The 21,018-nt window shown below is 42.1% G+C and overlaps 1 protein-coding gene across 8 annotated transcripts in view; it reads right to left on the reverse strand.

Annotated features, from left to right (window-relative positions):
• LOC136864371 (uncharacterized) overlaps nucleotides 1–21,018 on the reverse strand; it is a 366,118-nt gene that overhangs the window by 273,062 nt on the left and 72,038 nt on the right. For 3 of the 8 annotated variants that reach the window (XR_011017770.1, XM_067141278.2, XM_067141283.2), the window contains exons 2-3: nucleotides 18,822–18,901; nucleotides 18,550–18,725 (exon numbers count right to left, since the gene is read on the reverse strand). The exons of 2 other annotated variants lie outside the window; for them this stretch is intronic. Coding sequence is in view for 5 of the 6 variants with exons in the window: in XM_067141278.2 (XP_066997379.2) it covers nucleotides 18,550–18,718 (169 nt within the window). In the remaining variant the exon portion in view is untranslated. Of the gene's footprint in view, nucleotides 1–18,549; nucleotides 18,726–18,821; nucleotides 18,902–21,018 lie in introns of those variants that run through there. 3 more of the 8 variants (XM_067141282.2, XM_067141281.2, XM_067141279.2) reach the window with 2 other exon arrangements.

The following is a 21,018-nucleotide window of genomic DNA, read 5'->3' on the forward strand; positions in this document are numbered from 1 at the left end:
GCTGACGTCACTCGGGCTGCGCCTGGACCCCTCGCACGTGCCACATGTCCCTGCGCCAACCATCTTCGCCACAGGCGCTGCACCGTGGACACATCCCTATGGGTATCGGCTGCGATTTGACGAAGCGACCAACCTGCCCTTCTCAGCCCGATCACCATACCCCTCGTAAAGTCGTCTGTCTGCTGGAAATGCCTCCGTTGACGGCGGCCTGGCATTCTTAGCTATACACGTGTCCTGTGGCACACGACAACACGTTCTACAATGACTGTCGGCTGAGAAATCACGGTACGAAGTGGGCCATTCACCAACGCCGTGTCCCATTTATCGTTCGCTACGTGCGCAGCACAGCGGCGCATTTCACATCATGAGCATACCTCAGTGACGTCAGTCTACCCTGCAATTGGCATAAAGTTCTGACCACTCCTTCTTGGTGTTGCATTTGCTCTGTCAGTCAGTGTATTTGAGATCCAGGGAACCCTAACACAACCACATGCCTCCCAAGGCTGACCTTCGCCTTCTCCCTGTTGGCGTGGCGATGTAAGGACGCACGCACTGGGTTGCTGACCTTGCCTTTTTAGCTGACATCACCAAAAATTTCAGTGATTTAAATGTTTCTTTACAAGGCAAAAATATGGCATAGAGTTTGTGGTTTTAACATGAAATTTCCACTGTTCGAAAAGCAATTAAAGGAGAGAGAGAGATTTTGAAAAATGTGTCTTTTAAATCATATGACTTCTCCGATTGTAACTCTGGTAGTAACAGAGAAGCGCTTAAACAACTCCACAATGGTTTAGAAATATAGAATACTTGTCTCTGAATTAAACATTCTCATGACGCCCATTTTCTGTAAATTTTGAGCAAGCTCAGTAGGGACCTAGAATGGCAACCGGTTAGGTTATGTTACTGCACGGTCAGTATGAGGTTAAGCCTGCACTTTTATTCATGTTAGGTTAAGACTTCGCACGTAGCCGAAGCTCCTCACTGAAGTAGCCATGCGCCTGAAGCCTACGAGCTGGTGTAGGGAAGGGAAACCTGTTAGATTAGGTTAACGCATGGTCAGTGTCAGGTTAAGCCTGCACTCTCAACCAGCGTGTAAGGTTATGCCCGCGCACATATCCAAGGCTCCTCACTAAAGTAGCCCTTGCGCCAGAAGCCTACAAGCTGGTGCAGGGTAGGGCAGCCGGTTAGTTTAGTTTAACGCATGGTCAGCGTGAGATTAAGCCTGCACTCTTAGCCATGTTAGGCTAAGCCTGGGCACATAGCCAAAGCTCTTCACCTAAGTAGCCGGAAGCCTACGAGCTGGTGTAGGGGAGGGCAGCTGGTTAGGTTAATTTCACGCGTTGTCAGCGTGAGGTTAAGCCTGCACTCTTAAGCAGTGTCTAAGGTCCTGCCCACGCACGTAGCCAAAGCTCCTCACCAACGTAACCGGAAGCCTACAAGCTGTTGTTGGGAAAGACAGTCGGTTGGGTTAACCCATAGCCATTGTAGTCATGTGATGTTAAGTCTGCACACTTAGTCAGCGTGACGTTATGTGTGGTTAATCCTGCAACCTTAGCCAGTGCTAGATCATATGAGGTTAAGCCTGCACTCCTAGCCAGCGTTAGGTTATGACGTCGTGTGAGGTTAGGCATTCACACGTAGGCAGCCACGCCCACATTTCAAATCACTCGCGCCCACCGTTTCAAATTTCTCGCGCGCTGTGACATCATCAGTCACGTGACCAGCGACAGCCATCAGTGCTTGGGGTATATGCCGCTCTAGGTCCATACAAAGCTCCAGTCAAATTTCTAAGAGAACTGAAAGACAGTAAATCTAGGTCACGTTTGTTCGATGTTGCGTTGGAAGCAGGGTTAGGCATTCACTCTGCTCAAGTTGGAGAAATCAAAGAAATGTCAGATGACGTTCTAAGTGCAGAAAAATGGCCAGTTTAATATCTTTATGTTGTTGTGTTAGTTTCTTAAGGGCTGATTTACGTAATTCTTTAATATTCCTTCTCTCTCATAAAACGAGCTTCCGTACTCCTCACTCATCTCCATCTCTTTCCCACTCATTCACTATCTCTCTCCTTCGGGACTCATTCGTCTCGGATTATGCTTTCTAACTATTTATGTGTTATATAGGTGTAATACTGCCATACCCCACGCCCCTCAGTTAAGATCCCTGTGGATCGGGTGTGGGAATGGAATCCCTTGAGTCGCATCGAGACTGGCGGTAAAATCTCGTTCTACTCGCGGCCCGGGCAGGTGGAGGGGGAACAGGGACTTTTTTTAATTCATCTATAGTTTGCTGACGTGGGTCCAGGAATGTCTCACTTCACGGACATTTCTGGGCTTATTCCTTTCTTTAGAATAATTCTGTTAGGAGAGTGCCCAAATAAATATAACATATTCTGGAGGTTTTTCTCCAAGTTGGTATCATTTGTACATTAAAATATGAACATTACAGCATCTTCCCAATTAAGGTCAAATACTGTGTAGACTCATTAAATAATTCGTGGGATATATTCAAATAACAATAGAACCCATTCGACAGACCTGTTCAATGATGATTGCGCTGACAAGGATGAATTAAGTCAGGCCTTTCCAACTCGAGCACTTAGTGCTGGGGCGCACCAGCGCTGCACTCAGCAGCACCGTTCCCCTCCTTCCCCACCTACCCCACACAGTGGTCGGTGCATGCGTACGTAAGAGACAGTACATTCATTCTCATTTTCTCTTTGTGTGTGTCATTCTCAGTAGAATCTATTCGATAGAACAGATAGTGGAGCAGTTGGTTTCACCTTCGATAAAAATGTCGTTTAATCCTTCATGGGTGGATTCATATTTTGTTCTCAATACCGAAGGAAAAGCTCACTGTTTAATTTGTCATGGTATTTTACGCGTAAAGTATTCAAACGTTCGACTACACTACCACAATAAACATGTTCCAACCTATGATGACATTGTTGGCGCAGCAAGAACCGAACGAAATGCTAAGTTAAAATCGGAATTGCTAAGTTCTTCAGAGATAAGTAATAACTTACTCATTAGGAATTGTTTTAAATCCAAGTTAGGGGATTTGTTTTCGTTTTGGGGTTTGTATTACTAAGAACTGTTTAGAATTAGACTTAGATGTGCTGCTAAGAAAACACAAAGATAATTATTTTATCTCCCTGTCCTACAGATACTTGAACCCAACACTTTAGAAGGCGCAGTTCGAGCAAGTTATGGGCTATTGTTGCTCTGAAACTTGTAAAAAGTGGGCGACCCTTTACTGATGGTGAATTTGTAAAAGAATGTTTAATAGAGTGCTCGGAAATATTATGTCCACGTGCTGTGGCCCACTTTGAGGCGATAAGCTTGTCAAAACAAAAAGACCTCTCGTCGTGTACAGGAACTTGGTGCCGACTAGAAATAGAATTGCGGAACAAATGAGACACTTTCCAGAAGTACTCGGTTGCTCTCGATGAGACTACTGACAAAAATGACTCGCCACAGCTATCTATTTTCGTCAGGGGTGTCGAAAAAGATTTCGCTATAACTGAGGAACTACTCGACATCATTCCTCTCAAAGATACTACCACCGGCGCAGATATATTTGCAGATATAATTGAAGCAATTGCTCTGTTCATGGAGACGAATGGTTCTCCACAACCAACTTTGCGGAATAAATAATGGGTAGCTGACCTCGCTTTCTTGGCAGACATAACGTCTTATTTGAATGATTTAAATATTTCATTGCAAGGGAGAAACAAATTGATTAAAACCATGTGTGATAAAATTAAAGCTTTCAAAATGCAGAGTTTGTTATTGAAAAGTCAGCTTGAAGCCCAAAATTTTGACAATTTTCCTTCATTTCCTACACTTGTCTACTTATGAAAATCTTGGAGACTATCAGACGTTGTTACAGACTTTGCACTCTGAATTCAGTGCCCGATTCAAAGAAATGAATGATACGTCACCTCAATTTGAAATATATATGACCCCATTTTCAGCGCGTTTTGAAAAATCACTATCATATTTCCAAACAGAGCTGATAAAACTACAGTGTGACGCAATCCTAAAGAACAGCTACTACGACTAAAGCGGTGATTTAATTTCCTTTTACAAAGGTGCTCATCCACAATAATTTACTAGACTTCAAGCACTTGCCTTAAAATTTACGTCGATGTTCGGTACAACTTATGCATGCGAACAGAGGTTTTCAGTTCTGAATTTAAATCCATGGAGAACTAGGACTTCTCTGTCTGATGCTGAGTTAGAGGCTGTAATTAGAATTTCTACTGCCAAATCGATTGTACCCAATATTGGTAAATTAGTTGCCGCAAAACGATGTCAACAATCGACTTAAACGCTAAATGTACATTAAGGAAAACGCAATGTAAGCACAGAATAAATTGTGTGTTTATGTGTTCACAGAACTGTCACAAATAATATTGTTTTCATAAGCTGCGCGCTGACTTGACGACCTGTGGTTCTGCCTCTGCCACGTCCCCTCCTTCCCCCATCACATCAACGGTGCTAGAGCATTGCGCTGGGGCTGCTGCCGGGGCCAGCCGGGGCCTTGTGAGCACCTCAGTTGGAATCGCTTGAATTAAGTTAAGAGCCCTTCGTGTGAGCTACGTTTTGTGCTGTCCCATAGAACAGTATAGAAAGTGCGGAGTAGAAGTTAAACATTAAGTGATTGCCTATTCACTGACGTGAATATATATTGTTCAACAACAGAAATTAATTTTCAGCGGAAGATCGACCATGATCTCGATGAGAGCTGGTCGTATGAGATGGAGACCCTATACTAAAACTAGAAGAAGATTAAGAAGATCGTAGCACTGAGGGGATTAGAAATGAACAAAAATCTGTTTTCCTAAAACATTACCAACAGAATACGTCCTTTATATAGCACTCAAACCACCCGAACTTGTAACTTTACTCACAACCTTAGGCTTACAGCTAATACCCTTCAGGTTCCACAGCATCGTATGGTAAAGTGCAGTAAGTCGTTTATTAACACTGCCTGTCAATTATACAACTCCCTTAAACTATATGAAATACTGCAAATTAGTATAGACACTCACAAAAATGTATTAAATACCGCTTATTAAGCCATGTAAGTGAATTTTCACCAAATTACATTTTTGGAATTATAATATTTTCCTAGATATATTTTAGATGTTCAGTTTTAAATCTTAATTTATCCTCAGTGTGAAAGTGCATCATTATGTGTTCTTTCCTTTGTCATTAGATGTTTGTATATTAACTGATACATTTAAGTCACAGCGGTAGTTAGTTACAGCCAAAGAGACTTCTGGTCCTACTTGTATTTAACTTTAAATAAATACAGTTCTGTCTTTAGAGGAACTTTCACTTATCGTAAATATCAGCTACCAAGGCACTAAGCTGCCGGCCCCGTGGTGTAGGGGTAGCGTGCCTGCCGCTTACCCAGAGGCCCCGGGTTCGATTCCCGACCAGGTCAAGGATTTTTACCTGGACCCGTGGGCTGGTTCGACGTCCACTCAGCCTACGTGATTAGAATTGAGGAGCTATCTGACGGTGAGATAGCGGCCCCGGTCTAGAAAGCCAAGAATAACGGCCGAGAAGATTCGTTGTGCTGACCACACGACACCTCGTAATCTGCAGGCCTTCGGGCTGAGCAGCGGTCGCTTGGTAGGCTAAGGCCCTTCAAGGGATGTAGTGCCATGGGGTTTGTTTGTTTTGTTTTAAGGCACTAAGCTTAGATGTTATCTATTTATTAATATTACATAACTATTTACTATGTGTTTATATTGCACCCGTCCACCTCCCGAGTCCCAGACTAGCATTTATCTCAGGGGTGTCGGTTCATTATTTAAGTCATCAAATATAAATATAGCGGCATAAATGAACACGGGAATGAACGGAGCAATTTAAAATTAAAATGGGGAAGGCTCGATTGTAAACTTGGATTTAAGGACTCCATGATAGGACTAGGAAGTGACTGTTAACTTTAAAAAGGGCATCATCTAACTACAATAAAAAGATTATGAGAATGGTTTCCTTTGAAATAATTTGCCAGAAAAAGCAGTTTATTACGCCATCCGACGTACGAAACTTTGATACATTTGGCAACGATATTTAAATTTTCCACACATGTTACATAAACAAATCACTTGCTATACCGCAAGTGGTATCAATATCGTGCAGGGTTGCTTCTGAAATAAAATGACATTTTGAGGTATAATTTACGGATCGATTCCATTTGAATCGAACCGTTGTTCAAGGATATAGCTTCCTTCTATCGGGAGCCCGAGCATAACCCATGTTACGGTCGGCTTCTCGATTTAACTAAGATGATGTACTCCGGCTATATACATTTTTCCGAGACCGGTACTCGGACTGGGTAATGTTTCTCGTGAATTACGAAAAATGGATTACACGGACAGTTCCTATCTTACGATGTCCAGTTGATGCCATACCACTGAATTAGCATTTACATTTTATTTACATATGATCTGAAATGTTACAAAGTAGCCTCAGCAGACTACTGCCACAGATGAGATAACGAGAAGTGGTGGGAAATACCGTGGCAATGACCCCCCTCGCATCGCGGGCGAAGTAAACAAACACACCAGGTATTACTGTAACATCGTCCCGTACGGAAACCGTACGATAACGAGGCAACAAAATGATTATAATATTTATCATTCTTATTATTCAACATACGAATAGAGGGATGTTGTCACCAAATAATTAATTAACTATCGTCAGAAATATTCATTTATCCATGAAATTATCATCCTCGAAATTATTATTATTATTATTATTATTATTATTATTATTATTATTATTATTATTATTATTATTATACTCAACGGTTCCTGGCACTGTCACGTTTGATTAATATCGTCATTATTATGCGGGATGCAAACACAAATGGTTATTACTGTTATTATTATTATTATATCCCTCTTGTGGTTATTATTATTATTAAATAGGTGACTCCAGATTTTATTATTATTATTCACGTCACTCAAGAGGTTATTATTATTTATGAACCGGTCACTTCCGCCAAATATATTAAGATATCGGTCGCAATTATAATTATTCACTGATCAACCAACGGCATCATTACTGTTATTATTATGACAATTGTCCGCCTCTGTGGTGTAGTGGTTAGCGTGATTAGCTGCCACCCCTGGAGGCCCGGGTTCGATTCCCGGCTCTGCCACGAAATTTGAAACGTGGTTCGAGGGCTGGAACGGGGTCCACTCAGCCTCGGGAGGTCAACTGAGTAGAGGTGGGTTCGATTCCCACCTCAGCCATCCTAGAAGTGGTTTTCCGTGGTTTCCCACTTCTCCTCCAGGCGAATGCCGGGATGGTACCTGACTTAAGGCCACGGCCGCTTCCTTCCCTCTTCCTTGCCTATCCCTTCCAATCTTCCCATCCCTCCACAAGGCCCCTGTTCAGCATAGCAGGTGAGGCCGCCTGGGCGAGGTACTGGTCATACTCCCCAGTTGTATCCCCGACCAGGAGTCTGAAACTCCAGGACACTGCCCTTGAGGCGGTAGAGGTGGGATCCCTCGCCAAGTCCGAGGGAAAAACCGAACCTGGAGGGTAAACAGATGATGATGATGATGATTATGACAATTATTATTAAGCTGACCGCGATGATTTAACATCGTCCTTACATTATTATTATTATTATTATTATCGGTTGCATATTATCATTTAGATTCCCGTTTAACATCTTTATCAACGCTCAATTAATTAGAGCGGTCCAATCATTTATCTGCAATATTTATTATTATTATCACGACATCATGATTGACATCACTCGTCATTACAATGATTACAATATACGATCATTTATGTGGAATCTGAACTCTCACTATCCTTAGATCCGTAGTATCTCGACGAATAGCTGTGCAGTCTATTTATTTCGTACATGCTGTCACGGGTTCGAATTTTACCCGCTACGTAACTCAGTATTTCTCTGTGACACTGCCCGTACATTTTACACTCATTTCAATATCCTAAGTGTCTCTCGTACGGAATTTATTTCCTTTTCTATCTCAATATTCCTTGATTCATTTATTTCTCACAGAATTATCAACTGACTTATTTATTCCACTTTTGACATCGTACGACCTTTTATTATCTGACTGCAGATTCTTTAACATTTCTATCTAATTTCGATCTACGCCTTAGTTCGTTCTCTACAAATAATCGTAACAATTTGCAATTATATTTACCAAAATTTGACAATCATGGTTTCGTAATATTAGTCCTACGTGTTCCGGCTAATGAATTGCAAATTTAAGACACGACATTTATTCGTAAAGAAAAATATTGGACCGTAATTTAAACCACACGTTCATTAACATGTACGGATTATTAGCACCGATCTACATTTCAATATTATTAATTTATCAAGTTAAATTACCACACACTTTAATTCCGAATTAAAAACGACCTCCCGTCATTAAATGATTTCCGACAAACTCAACACCTGATCACTTAAATTTATTATTACGCATTGATCACTAAAATTTTCCAATATCTCATGAATTATTATTATTTACAAATTATAAAAAATAAATTCTTCAAAAAAAGTAGTTTTATTTTTATTTATTATTATTATTAATAATTTTTAAAAAAATTAATTTTCGCCTGTTACACGGTAGTCCACTCTTAATATGTTTAACGCATAACCCCTTTTACAATTTCGATTTATTCTGGCACTAATCAACTCCAGATACGATTTACTTGGAAAATCATTATTATAATCGCTTCTCACAAATTTGAACAACTTCACTTTGAAAATATGAACATACTAATCACAACAAAACACAACTGGTATGGCGAAGCTGGATTTTCCTTCAGTGTCATTACATAGCTCGTTAAAATGACAAAACAGAAAAACACATATCGGGTCTTATTTAACTATCATAACCAAAATCAAATGAAAGAAAATTATTCTTGACTACAAAGAAAATATGAATGCATGCATGACTTAACGTACTACCCTATATCTACAAAATTTACATCTACAACAAACTGAATACATAAAAGACCCGATTATTTACATTGTTATTATTTACTACTGTCCGTGCTACAAATTTAGGATGGGGTCGTTAAGCGACTCATCTTGTTACAGAAGGTAACCAAGTATAATCAAATTATTCCCATTTTTCCCAATCACGCTAACATTTCCCAAATATTATATACATTATGTACTCATCTTAGTTTCTCGGTATTCCATTACAGCTTTGCAGATGAGAGGCTCCTTTCGGCCCCTCTCTGCATTTTACTCCTCCATTCTTGATGGCGTAGTTCCACAAAAGATTTCCTGGCACATTACCATTTTACACTAATACCTTAATTATCACAAACCTTCACCATTGACAACGTTAACACTGAACACTTTAACTTTTATACAACAAATTAATATCCTAGACCCAAAAATTTAATATTTACACTATTTTAATCTTCGTCCAATTACCGCACAATGGACCTGGACACGTACGACGAGGTGTCAAATTTTACGCCCGTCTCGATTTATGTCGTCCGACGCGATACGCCCGTTTCATACGGCACTCTTGAAGTGTTCATGATAGCGGTTCGATATTGCAAAGTACAGGCTATTATTCCCTTAAAGTACTGTTCGTCACACAGTCTGTTATTTACGTACTCATTGTGGTACAATTTATATTACTCTCTTACAGTGCAATTAATTTACTTCACTGATATTAATAACTGACAACACTGTCCTACGTTAACTATTTCCAGTTCATGTTGCTTGAGCGCGATCACATCTTATAAACACTGGCGGATGCTCGCGCCATTAAATGTTGAGTTACTGAATGCCCGTAAAATTCGAAGTTAGCTGCGACCGACGGTTCACCTCCAGAGATTCATTTCAAGTGTGCTGGCGAGGATCCCTTGTCCCGTATATATGGATGAAGCTTTCTCCCGCGGATTCATTGACGTCATACCCCTGAGGGAGGGGGTGGAATTTTAATATCGGTACTTGCACTCCGAATTGGACGTTAACATTTACATCAAATTAATCCACTCCGCTAGCATATCTGCTGGATTAAATATGAACTCCTGGTGATCACAGATTTAGGAGATACGGGTGGATTTAGCTCCTCACATTTCGCGCCTTCGGAAGCGTCCCTTACAACGTGGTCTTCGTCCAGCCAATGAGATTCAAGCTGTCTGGTTTCCAAGAAATTCAGCCTTCAATTTATTTAATTTGCCAATAATTATTGATTATTTTTCCATGCGTGACATCTAATAAATTCATTACATCGATCCGTGTACTCACAATAATTTATTACTGATTAATTTTGAAGTTACGAGAATATCTCATCCATCATTCCTTAAGATGGTATCCCTGAGTCTTCCATCAAATTTTTACGATTGGCCGGCAAGCGGTCTCGTGATTTAAATCTCCACCTTCCCGAACCTAGGCTAGCGAATGTCCTCGCAGCCGCTGTAGCTTTCCATGACGTCACGGAATTTCCGTCCTGCCAAAAATATCCCAACGTATTACTCATGTAGCGAGCTTCCTTTGTCAAACTAACCCTTTCTCTTTCTGACCAAGACTTATTTGTAGACTTGTATTTCCTTGTTTGCCAACTAATGAGATCCCCTGCTGTGAAGTAGCTAAATGTTGGTATGTCGAGCTAATCCGTCAGGCTCCTGTCTGTCGTCCTTCCTTCGCTCCTAATTCGACACAGATGAAATATTTTCAACTACACTTCTGTATTTCAATAAATGTACCATATATTATTTTATCAATCAAATCATGATTGACTTTGGGCCTAAGTCACTCGGGTTCAATATGTTTATAATTATTACAACTGTTACTATGTTATTCTCACAGACAAATATTATGATATGATACTTAATTATTTTTCTCTAGATCTACAGTAACAATACCCATTTGATCCGTTAAATGAGAAAAATAACAATGTCCAGCCTATGCCAAAATTCACTCTTTCAAACTCCACAGAAAAAATAAAAGAAAAAGAAAACACGCAATAAACAAAAATGAACAAACAAAATAATAATAATAAGAAGAAAAATAGTAATCAAACGTACTCCATGGACATGCCATGAAATTCCTCGGATACTCCGGAAACGTAACCCCCTAAGTGAGGGTCACCACTGCAGTCATCCTCGGCCCTTTCGTGACACGTCCAACGTCTCCCCTGAATATTCCTATTGTCGACAAATAATATTTGCCCTAGCAGTGTTTAAACTGCACAAACAGATAAACGAAACATTTAATATATAAACAGGATTATTTTTCGCACCCTCACGTTATACAAGGCGCGAATTTTAAAGTAAGTACCAACATTTTTTTCAAAGAAACACAGCATTATTTTAAAAACTTTTATTCGCTTTGGATTTTAAACACGTTAAACTACTTCTCCACATAGTCACCAGCAAAGTGTGTACGCCTTCAACATAGAGCGACACCGCCTGTGATGAAAGCCACCAAAGCAGAGAGACTGGTGAAATTGTGTATCATCTGCCCTCACGAATTTGTGCTTCAACCGCACGCACCAAATCACCTGTGACGACAGGCGGGACATCACGAATTTCATGGCACATTCGAACAGTGGTGGCCGACTCATAAGGTCACAGGGTCACGTGTCCTCCCAATAAACAGTAATACTTTAATTATTAGTTCTCAGTACATCATGCACAGGGCTCAGGTTTTAATTTAAGTTCATAATGAAGATTACTAGTACGTTTAAACTGCAAAATCTGGCTTCAGGACAGAGTGTAGTCAGCTCCCGGTCACAACCCCCATGTGACCGTGGAGCAGACGTTTAAAGTAAATGGTCTCCAAACGTTGCCGTTGGTATTGAATGCTTCTTGGAAAAACGGTCTATTGTAATGAAAGGGGCTCGGTCACAAGCAAACTGTGACCGAAAAGGGTATCAGAATGACAGTTCTCTGGAAAAAAGGAAAGCTACACATTTCACTGACTTGTACTTCCAATGTGCTATCGTTGAAAATAATGATGTAACTATACCAATGTCTACTATGGACAGGAAAGGTGTTTCGCTAGATTAAATAGAATAAAGACATTTCTGAGAAGTGCAATGGCAACTGAGAAGTAAAAATACTCTTCCTATGATCGAGAGATTTGCTACAGCTAAAGGGGCTCGGTCACAAGCAAACTGTAACCGAAAAGGGTATCAGATAGATATCAGCTAAAGAAAGAAGAGAGGATCTGACATAAGTATTAATGATAAGGTAGGTCTAGGTGTGTTTTGACATGTTGCATTTTAATGTTTAGGCTATATTTGTATGTGTAAATATATGTTATTGTATTTTAGATTTCCAATCTCCGTGTCTGTATATAACCATAACGTGATCCTCCTATGTGAAAGCTCACAAACCACCACTGCATTTCAACCCATTTACTCACCATTCTATCCATCATTGCACTTCCACCATACACCTCACACACTTGGCGATCAATTTCAGCTGGTTTAATGTTCGGTGCAATCAAGAAATGAACTACGCACCACATCTCACAGCCAGTGGGTTAATCTATGGCAGGGCCTCTCAGGGGCATGCACCAGTGCATTGCGCGGTGCACGGTGCAAAAGACGACTTCGCTTGGTTGATCAGAGTGCAGACCCCTACTCTTCGATTTGGAGCAATAGCGCTATCTCTCTCTTTCCCCACGCCTGTCTCCCTCTTCCCCACTTGCTCCGTAGCGCTCCAAATCCGAGCCGAGTTGAGCCGAGCTTAGCCGAGTCACCCCGAGACGACGCGCTGGTCCGAGCCGAGCCGAGTGGGACCGATGCACTGTGCACAGGACCTCTGCGCCTTAGTTTGTATGCGTGAGATTTTGGGCGTTTGAGAGGCCCTGGTCTATGGTCTTGAACATTTTAAACACTCACTATAACATGCCGCACTATATAAATATCCCCAATGTTGCATGCGGCGTGTCAACAGATGAAATCATTCAGCACGCGTAATATCTCAACAGCAGCGCTGCATTGGAAATATACGGAAAGGGATCTTACTTAAAAATCACCCCTCGTACTTAACCATAATTTATGATAACTATGACCACGCCAGAATACACGCATGCGTTATACGATTGTTGATAACGCAGTCCCCGTGTCGCTTTTGACCAAGCAGCACCTCTAGAAAATGTGTATCTACGTTAAAATGCTATTTGTTCTCTACGAGGACTTTAATTAAATCAAGTTTGGAAGTTTACAGTATATTCAGACGTTCAGGAGTCATAATGGGCAGGTGAGCAAACTCAGAGGTGCACACATGGATGAAACTGATCTTTTATTACATACGATACAGAAGAGAGGAGGACGTGGGATATTACGAGAAGCCAAGTGCTGGCTCATTGTGCAAGCGAGTGAACATCACGTTCACTGTGTTCAGAACTACAACACATTTATGATAATAACAGAACCAGCTGCTCGATGTTGTCAGAGCTTCTTTTCGTCTCGTCACGCGTATCTAAATTTCAGTACCCCATCAGTGCCTTCTAAAGAGGCGAAATATCAATCAATCAATCAATCAATCAATCAATCAATCAATCAATCAATCAATCAATCAATCAATCAATCAATCAACTAACCAACCAATCAATCAATCAAGCAATCAATCAATCAATCAATCAATCAACTAACCAACCAACTAATCAGTCAATCAATCAATCAATCAATCAATCAATCAATCAATCAATCAACCAATCAATCAATCAATAAATAAATCAATCAATCAATCAATTATATAGAATTTTCTTAAATGTTTTCAAGGAACGTGGAAATTTATTGAACATTTCCCTTGATACAAGTATATTATCCAATACCTTATTCCTCGTCGTATAAATCAATATTTACCCCATTATGTCCTCTTTAATTCCAACTCCACTATAGCTTATTCCACTAATGTCACCGGGCGAGTTGGCCGTACGGTTAAGCTGGGTTCACACGGTGCGAGTAGACTCGGAGCGAGTGGACTCGCATGATGAGTGCGCATGTTTGGCCCGCCACTCGCATCATGTGAACAGTTCATGCGAGTCCAGTTGCCTGAGTTTGAGAGAAGCGAGTCAACTCGGATCGTGCCCAACTTTCTACAAGCGAGTAACAAATTCAAAATGGCGGAAAGCTTGAAGACGGTGCAAGGAAGGAAGTGGAGCGATACGCAGACAATAATACTTGTACAATTATACGAATCTGAAGAAGTGTTGTGGAATGCTAAGTTTTCCAGTTATAAAATAAAAGATGCCAGGGATTCAGCGTTGCTACGGATTGCTGAAAAAATGAATATTCCTGGGGTAGGCGTCGAAGAAATCAACAAAAACTAACAACATTCGTAGCACGTACAGAGAACTACTATTAAAAATTAAGAAATCCAAGAAGTCAGGCACATCACCCGAAGAAATTTATTCACCGACAATGTAATGGTTTGACATCGCTGATAGATTCCTGAATGGAGTAATGAATACGAGAAGCAATTTCACCAACTTGGAAAGAGTGTGATATTTATTTATTTATTTATTTATTTACCGGTATTTATTTATTACTCCGTTGTCGTCTATCATTTATTAAAGGGTCAAAGAAATATAATACCTACACTGTAAACCATTCAATATTACCGGGCTGAGTGAATGTTTAACAATGTATTATATTCTTTGACACTTAATAATTGATACATGCGAACACACTATGATGCATTCTTTCAGTGGATCATAGATCGGATCCAACACAGCCGACACAAACGTGGATATTGTAGTCTTTGGAACTCGATATAAAGATTCCAAAGATCTGAGACAGTCACATTCGCCAAGTACCGTAGTGTAACCTGGAGTTTCAGACGGGCAGTTGAAGCCGCTCTCATATTTGTGTTGCGTTTCTGTATTTGTACTTTAATCATCCGTAGAAGTTGATCGAACTGGATAGCTGTGAGTCGTAGTGTGATTTTTAAATGTGTTTTCATCCCCCTCTAGAACTTCACGTAAGAAATGTGTCGACGCACCGAATGCACTACGTCATGCAATCCACTCTCGCGCTCACATTACATTTTCCTTTCTATTTATTTTTCCAACACTATTTACTAACTCGGCAATTAACATATCAGCAACAGCTGATATCCTTTCCCTTACGAGGTCCGCCATCTTAATTCAGACGCGAGTACAACGTCGTGTGAATACCCATTACATGCGAGTAGCTGGCCAGAAGATGCGCACGCATCATGCTAGTCCACTCGCTCCGAGTCCACTCGCACCGTGTGAACCCAGCTTTAGGGACGCGCAGCTGTGAGCTTGCATCCAGGAGATAGTGGGTTCGAACCCCACTGTCGACAGCCCCGAAGATGGTTTTCCGTCGTATCCCATTTTCGCACAAGGAAAATGCTGGTGCTGTACCTTAATTAAGGCCACGGTCTCTTCCTTCCCATCCCTAGGCCTTTCCTCTCCCATCGTCGCCATAAGACCTATCTGTGTCGGTGCCTGGTGTGAAAATGGGAAAACACAGAAAACCATCTTTAGGCTTGCCGATAGTGAGGTTCGAACCCACTATCTCCCGAATGCAAGCTCACAGCCGTGCGACCCTAACCGCACGACATATTCCGAGTACCTCCTGTCATTCTTTCTACCTGTTTGTACCATCAATGGTTTTCACTAAGTTCATGCCCGTTACTTCAAACATACAAGGCGTATCCAGAAAAAAAGAAAAGAACCCAGATCGAAAGGTAAACTTTTAATGCGCATTTTGCTGCACTGAATTTGACCGTGATCCTTTCGCTTTCCCATCGGGGGCATCTGGCAGTGGTACCCCGAAACTTGTTTGAGTCACACGTGTTGGAATTGGTCGCGGCGACCCAGAGTGCCGCTAAATGTGAGGTGTGCTCCGTCATACGTTCTCCCTAACGCCCAGCGGAAATTCATTAGCATATTGTTGGTATTACGAATGGACAAAGTGGGTCAAGAATTCCCTGCAGGTAATACCGAAATTCTTGAAGAAGCCATGAGTGGTGGGTGTTTGTGATCTTAATCCCATCTATATTATTTTCTTCCTTTACCCGAAGAAATATCTTGTCCAACAATGATACGACGACGATATCGAGTTTATAGAATAAGGCAAGACGTGGTTGAAGTGAGAAGCAGGCGGCAGACTTCTATGACTCTGGATACAGAAGTTACTACCCAGACTAAATACGTGTTTGGATAATAGCGATAACAAATCTTGAAATTCATGTAACTTATGTACCGATAATTCATTTACAGTGGAAGTTTTGTCAACTACTATGTGAATACATATTGGCCTTTGTACCTTCAGTTCAGACACGCTTCGTATTAAGAAGATATCCCGAGACTATCCAGCTTTCCCTTCCGTACACCAAAGCTGTCTGAAAATAGATCAATGTAAAGATATACAGTTCAAAAAAATTAGGGGAACATGTTTTGTAACGTCTGATATGTGAACGTTAATGTGGTAGGTAGGGTTCCAATGGTCGTACAGCATACCTTGAGACCTTAGCTACTCAGGGTATGTCACGTCGAAGTTATACTGTATATGTAGGCGCAGCCATGCATTAAACTGTCAGGTGACCCCTAAAACAAAGTTAATAGCGGAGCATCTGTGTGTCGTTGTGAGGTACAGAGACTACTGCGGTCATTTGAGCACATCCCATGAGACATCTTAATGAGTTTCAAGTCGCAAGGGCCGTCACTTTGATCCAGGAAGGATGGACTTGTCGTCGAGTTGCTGTGGATCTCAATGTCTCTCCGTCAGTTATTCACCGCTTGTGGAATCGCTACAGTGAGACAGGCCAGTTCATAAGGAGGGTTGGGCAAGGTCGTGGACGCATGACAACCCCACAGGATGACCGATATCTGACCATCTGTGCGTTGCGGCGTCGTTCAGCAACTGCCAGAGAACTACAACAAGACCTCAGAAGGGTCACTGGAGTCAAGGTGTTTGAGCAGACAGTAAGGAACAGATTAAGAGAAGTGTCCTTACGATCCATACGTCCTGTTCGAGTGCCCCGTTTAACGCAGCAACATCGCGCAGCTCGCCTTTTGTTTGCCCGTACCCACGCCAACTGGCATCTTCGCCAATGGAGACCTGTGTTGTTCACAGACGAATCCAGATTTCCCTGACAGAGCGTGATGGACGTCAACGTGTATGGGGACACCGTGGTGAGTGGTACATGCCAAATGTTGTCCAGGAAGGCGACATATTCGGACAAGGTTCTGTGATGGTGTGTAGTGGTATCAGTATTGATGGCCGTACGGATCTTGTCGTCGCCCGTGGTAATCTTACCGCTGCGGGGTACATCGAGCAGACACTGCTACAGCATGTGTTGGTTGCTGCATACGTTGTTGGCCCTGAATTCGTACTCATGCACGACAACCCCAGGGCTCATGTAGCGCGCATCACCAGAGCTGTCTTGCGATAACTGGCCATTCAAGAGATGGAATGGCCAGCAGTGAGTCCCGACCATAATCCCATCGATCATGTGCGGAATAGGCTTGATAGAAGTGTTCGAGGGCGTCCTGTTCCACCACAGACTCTCCAAGACCTCGAAAAGGCTCTCATTGAAGAATGGGACCTGATGCCGGAACGTGACCTACGTCGACTTATACGCAGCATGCCACGTAAGTGCCAAGCTGTGATGAATGTTCGTGGAGGACATACACCATACTGTAGCTCACCAACTGTGATAAAAAATCCACCCTGGAGGACTGCTACCACTTTGTTTTCGCCCCTAATTGGACATTTCCGTTTTTCTTCTGAAAATGAACGCGAATCCATCAATGTTCTTTTGTATACTTCAACGGAAAAGAATATTTTTTTGCTAGCTGCTTTACGTCGCACCGACACAGATAGGTCTCTTGGCGACGATGGGACAGGAAAGGCCTAGGAATGGGAATGAAGCGGCCCCAGCATTTGCCTGGTGTGAAAATGGGAAACCACGGAAAACCATCTTCAGGGCTGCTGGCAGTGGGGCTGGAACCCACTATCTCCCGGATGCGAGCTCACAGCTGCGCGCTCCTAAACGGAAAAGAATAAAGGTTTAGTTGGTACTATACCTGGGTGCGAGGTATTGTTTTGTGGAGCATGGCATACGTTCAAAAACATGTTCCCCTAATTTTTTTGAACTGTGTAGTTTCTCCCACAATCTAATCCAGGGGAACTGACAGAAGTCCATTAATTTCGAACAGAATTTTCCACCACTCGTAAATTTCTCGACTTCTTCATTATCACCCCAACGCCTGTTCATACAAAAGCACAGCTCGTCGTAAAGATTATTATTTCCGGATTCGTCAGAAGTTGGTATAATTGATAACCGTAGCAACAACAGAGAACCGAGCTGCGGGGAGTCTGCAGCCGCTAGGAACTTGCCTGAAGTGCAGAGAAGCAACTTTTACCTAAGGTACCGGTAGTCAAAGAGACCAGATCTAGAACCACAAGCTTTGCAAATCTATCAAACCCAGCGGTGAGAACACCAACTCTGCTGAGATCCAAACCTTGAGGACAGGGAGATGAGAACATTGATTAAATAGGACGATATGAACATGGGATCTCACCTCGTTCAACTTCTGCATTAATGTTGATGGTGCGCAACCTTAGTTCCTCGTTCTCGTAGAGCATGCCCCGAGACGACTTGCGGTCCAGCCGTCTATTGGGCTTAATGTTCACATCTCGGCGTCTTGCTCTCAACATGGTGGCTGTCCCCACGGAGTTGCCCGCTGCCATCACTCAACTGGAACAAGGAGTGGTATAAAACAGCCTGTCCTCTGTCCAGAGAAATATATCTCAAAAACTAGAAGGTCTAGGAATCATACAGGTAGCTCCTAACCTGTAAGGATGCAGGAACACTTGGTGACCGAAAATTCCCAAGGGAATCTCAACAAAGATTTTCCAAGAAGAAATAATAATCTGAAATTATAAAGAAAATCTCTTCACTTATTGGTATCTCTCTTCACTTCTACTTCTCTCAAGAAAAGCATTTACCATTCAATAATCCACCGTAATTTTCTATACATGTGTATCATTTGGGACTGTTGCAAAAAAATACTCCTGTAGTAACTTCAGGCCTTAGAAAGCAGAGCAGTTAGAAAACTTTATGGCCTGGACTAATCCGTTAGAATTAACATTATTTTTTAATTATACTAACATCCTCAAAGTTGACAGTACAATACAATGTTATCCACGTCATTTGAAAGTGGTACAAATGTAGAACCTACAACAACTTTAAATTAACCAGTAATGCTTATGTTCATAACTAATATACAAGGAAATAGAAGAGAATACACTTTAATCCCAGAAAATCAACCTTGTATGGATTAATGAGCATTATACACAACTTGTCAAAAACATACAAGAAATTCCTAAACATGTGCTTGATTTTTAAAAAATCATAAAAGCTGAAAGTTTTGATAAAACAGTGTTTGTTAAATGAGTTGAGTTAAATTAAGATAAGAGATTACATTAATTTATTTTGTACCGACATTGTCACCATTGCAAATTTTCTCGTTTATTGCAGTTATATAAATTGATGTCGCTTCTCTATGCCATGTATACTGCTCCATTCATCGAGAACTTGGTTCGTGAGAGTACACCTTTTGAATGAATAAAAACGTCTTGCCTTTGTCACATTGTGTTCAGCAAGGACATTTTACTGTATATTGTTGTGTTGGTATTGCTATTATTGTGTATATAGGTTGATAAATATATGTTATGTTGTTATTCAATAAATTCAAGATGTCAGGTTCATGTTGGTCCTCCGGACCGGATAAGACATCGGTACTCATCAATTTTATACAGTTCGCCAAAGTAATGAATCCCAACGTATAGACGGAAATACGTAGGTGGATCAAAAGGTTAGTTGCACTAACGCGCCGCAGCAGCGCGCTGTGTGTCGCAAACGTTTGCACAGCGGATAAAGGGACAGACACTGCCCACACGTCTGTTAGGCAGGTCGCTGTGGTGTCTCGTCTAGTATTGTGTGAATAGCGGCCAAATGCAATGGCGCGTCAACTGACTGGACGCTCCCTCCAAATATGAGGTGCGTGCGACAATCCGATTCCTATGGACCAAAAGGAAGAATTGCACGGACATTCGTCGTGAAATTAGTGCTGTGTGTGGGGAGCGGGCCATTTCCCGGCAAGGTATCGTAAAGTGGTGTCAGCAATTCGAAGCCGGACGCACGGATATCACGGACAACCATCGCGAAGGCAGGCCCGCAACGTCCAGGATCCGTGCAAAGGTCAACAGTGTGAATGCGATCATTAGACAGAACCGGCGCATTAAACTGAGAGAAATCGCGACGCAGCTGAACATGTCGAATAGCAGTGTGTTCGCCATTGTTCACGAGAACCTTGGATATCGTAAGCTGTGTCAAAGATGGGTCCCACGTCTTCTCACCGACGAGCACAAGGGACAACGTTTCCAATCCTCCCTGGCATTTTTGCAACGCTATGCCGCAGACGGCAACGGGTTTCTGCGGCGAATCGTCACAGGCGACGAAACGTGGGTCCACCACTTCACCCTTCACTCCAGAAACGAAGCGAACATCAATGGAATGGGTGCACCCCTCATCACCATAACGAAAGAAGGCCACGGTTCAACCTTCAGCCGGTAAGGTTATGGCGACAGTGTTCTTTGACATGGAGGGTTTGCTGCACGTGGAATTCATGCCGAAAGGAACGAAGATCAACGCGGCGTCGTATTGTCAAACGTTGCACCGGTTGCGTAAAGCGATTAAAGAGAATCGCCGGGGGAAATTGAGCGCCAGTGTCATTTTGTTGCACGATAACGCAACACCTCACAAGGCCCGCCAAACGAGAGAACTGCTGCAGCGTTTCAAGTGGGAGGTCTGGCAACATCCACCCTACAGTCCCGACCTAGCGTCATGTGACTTTCATCTGTTCGGTAAGCTCAAAGAGGAGCTCGGTGGTCGACGTTTCCCAGACCGATGAGGAGGTGAAGGCCGCTGTCTCCGAGTGGTTGAAGAACGCTGGAGGAAATTTCTATGCATCCGGCATCGACAAGTT

The sequence above is a fragment of the Anabrus simplex genome, chromosome 2 (assembly GCF_040414725.1).
Source record: "Anabrus simplex isolate iqAnaSimp1 chromosome 2, ASM4041472v1, whole genome shotgun sequence".
NCBI lineage: Eukaryota > Metazoa > Arthropoda > Insecta > Orthoptera > Tettigoniidae > Anabrus > Anabrus simplex.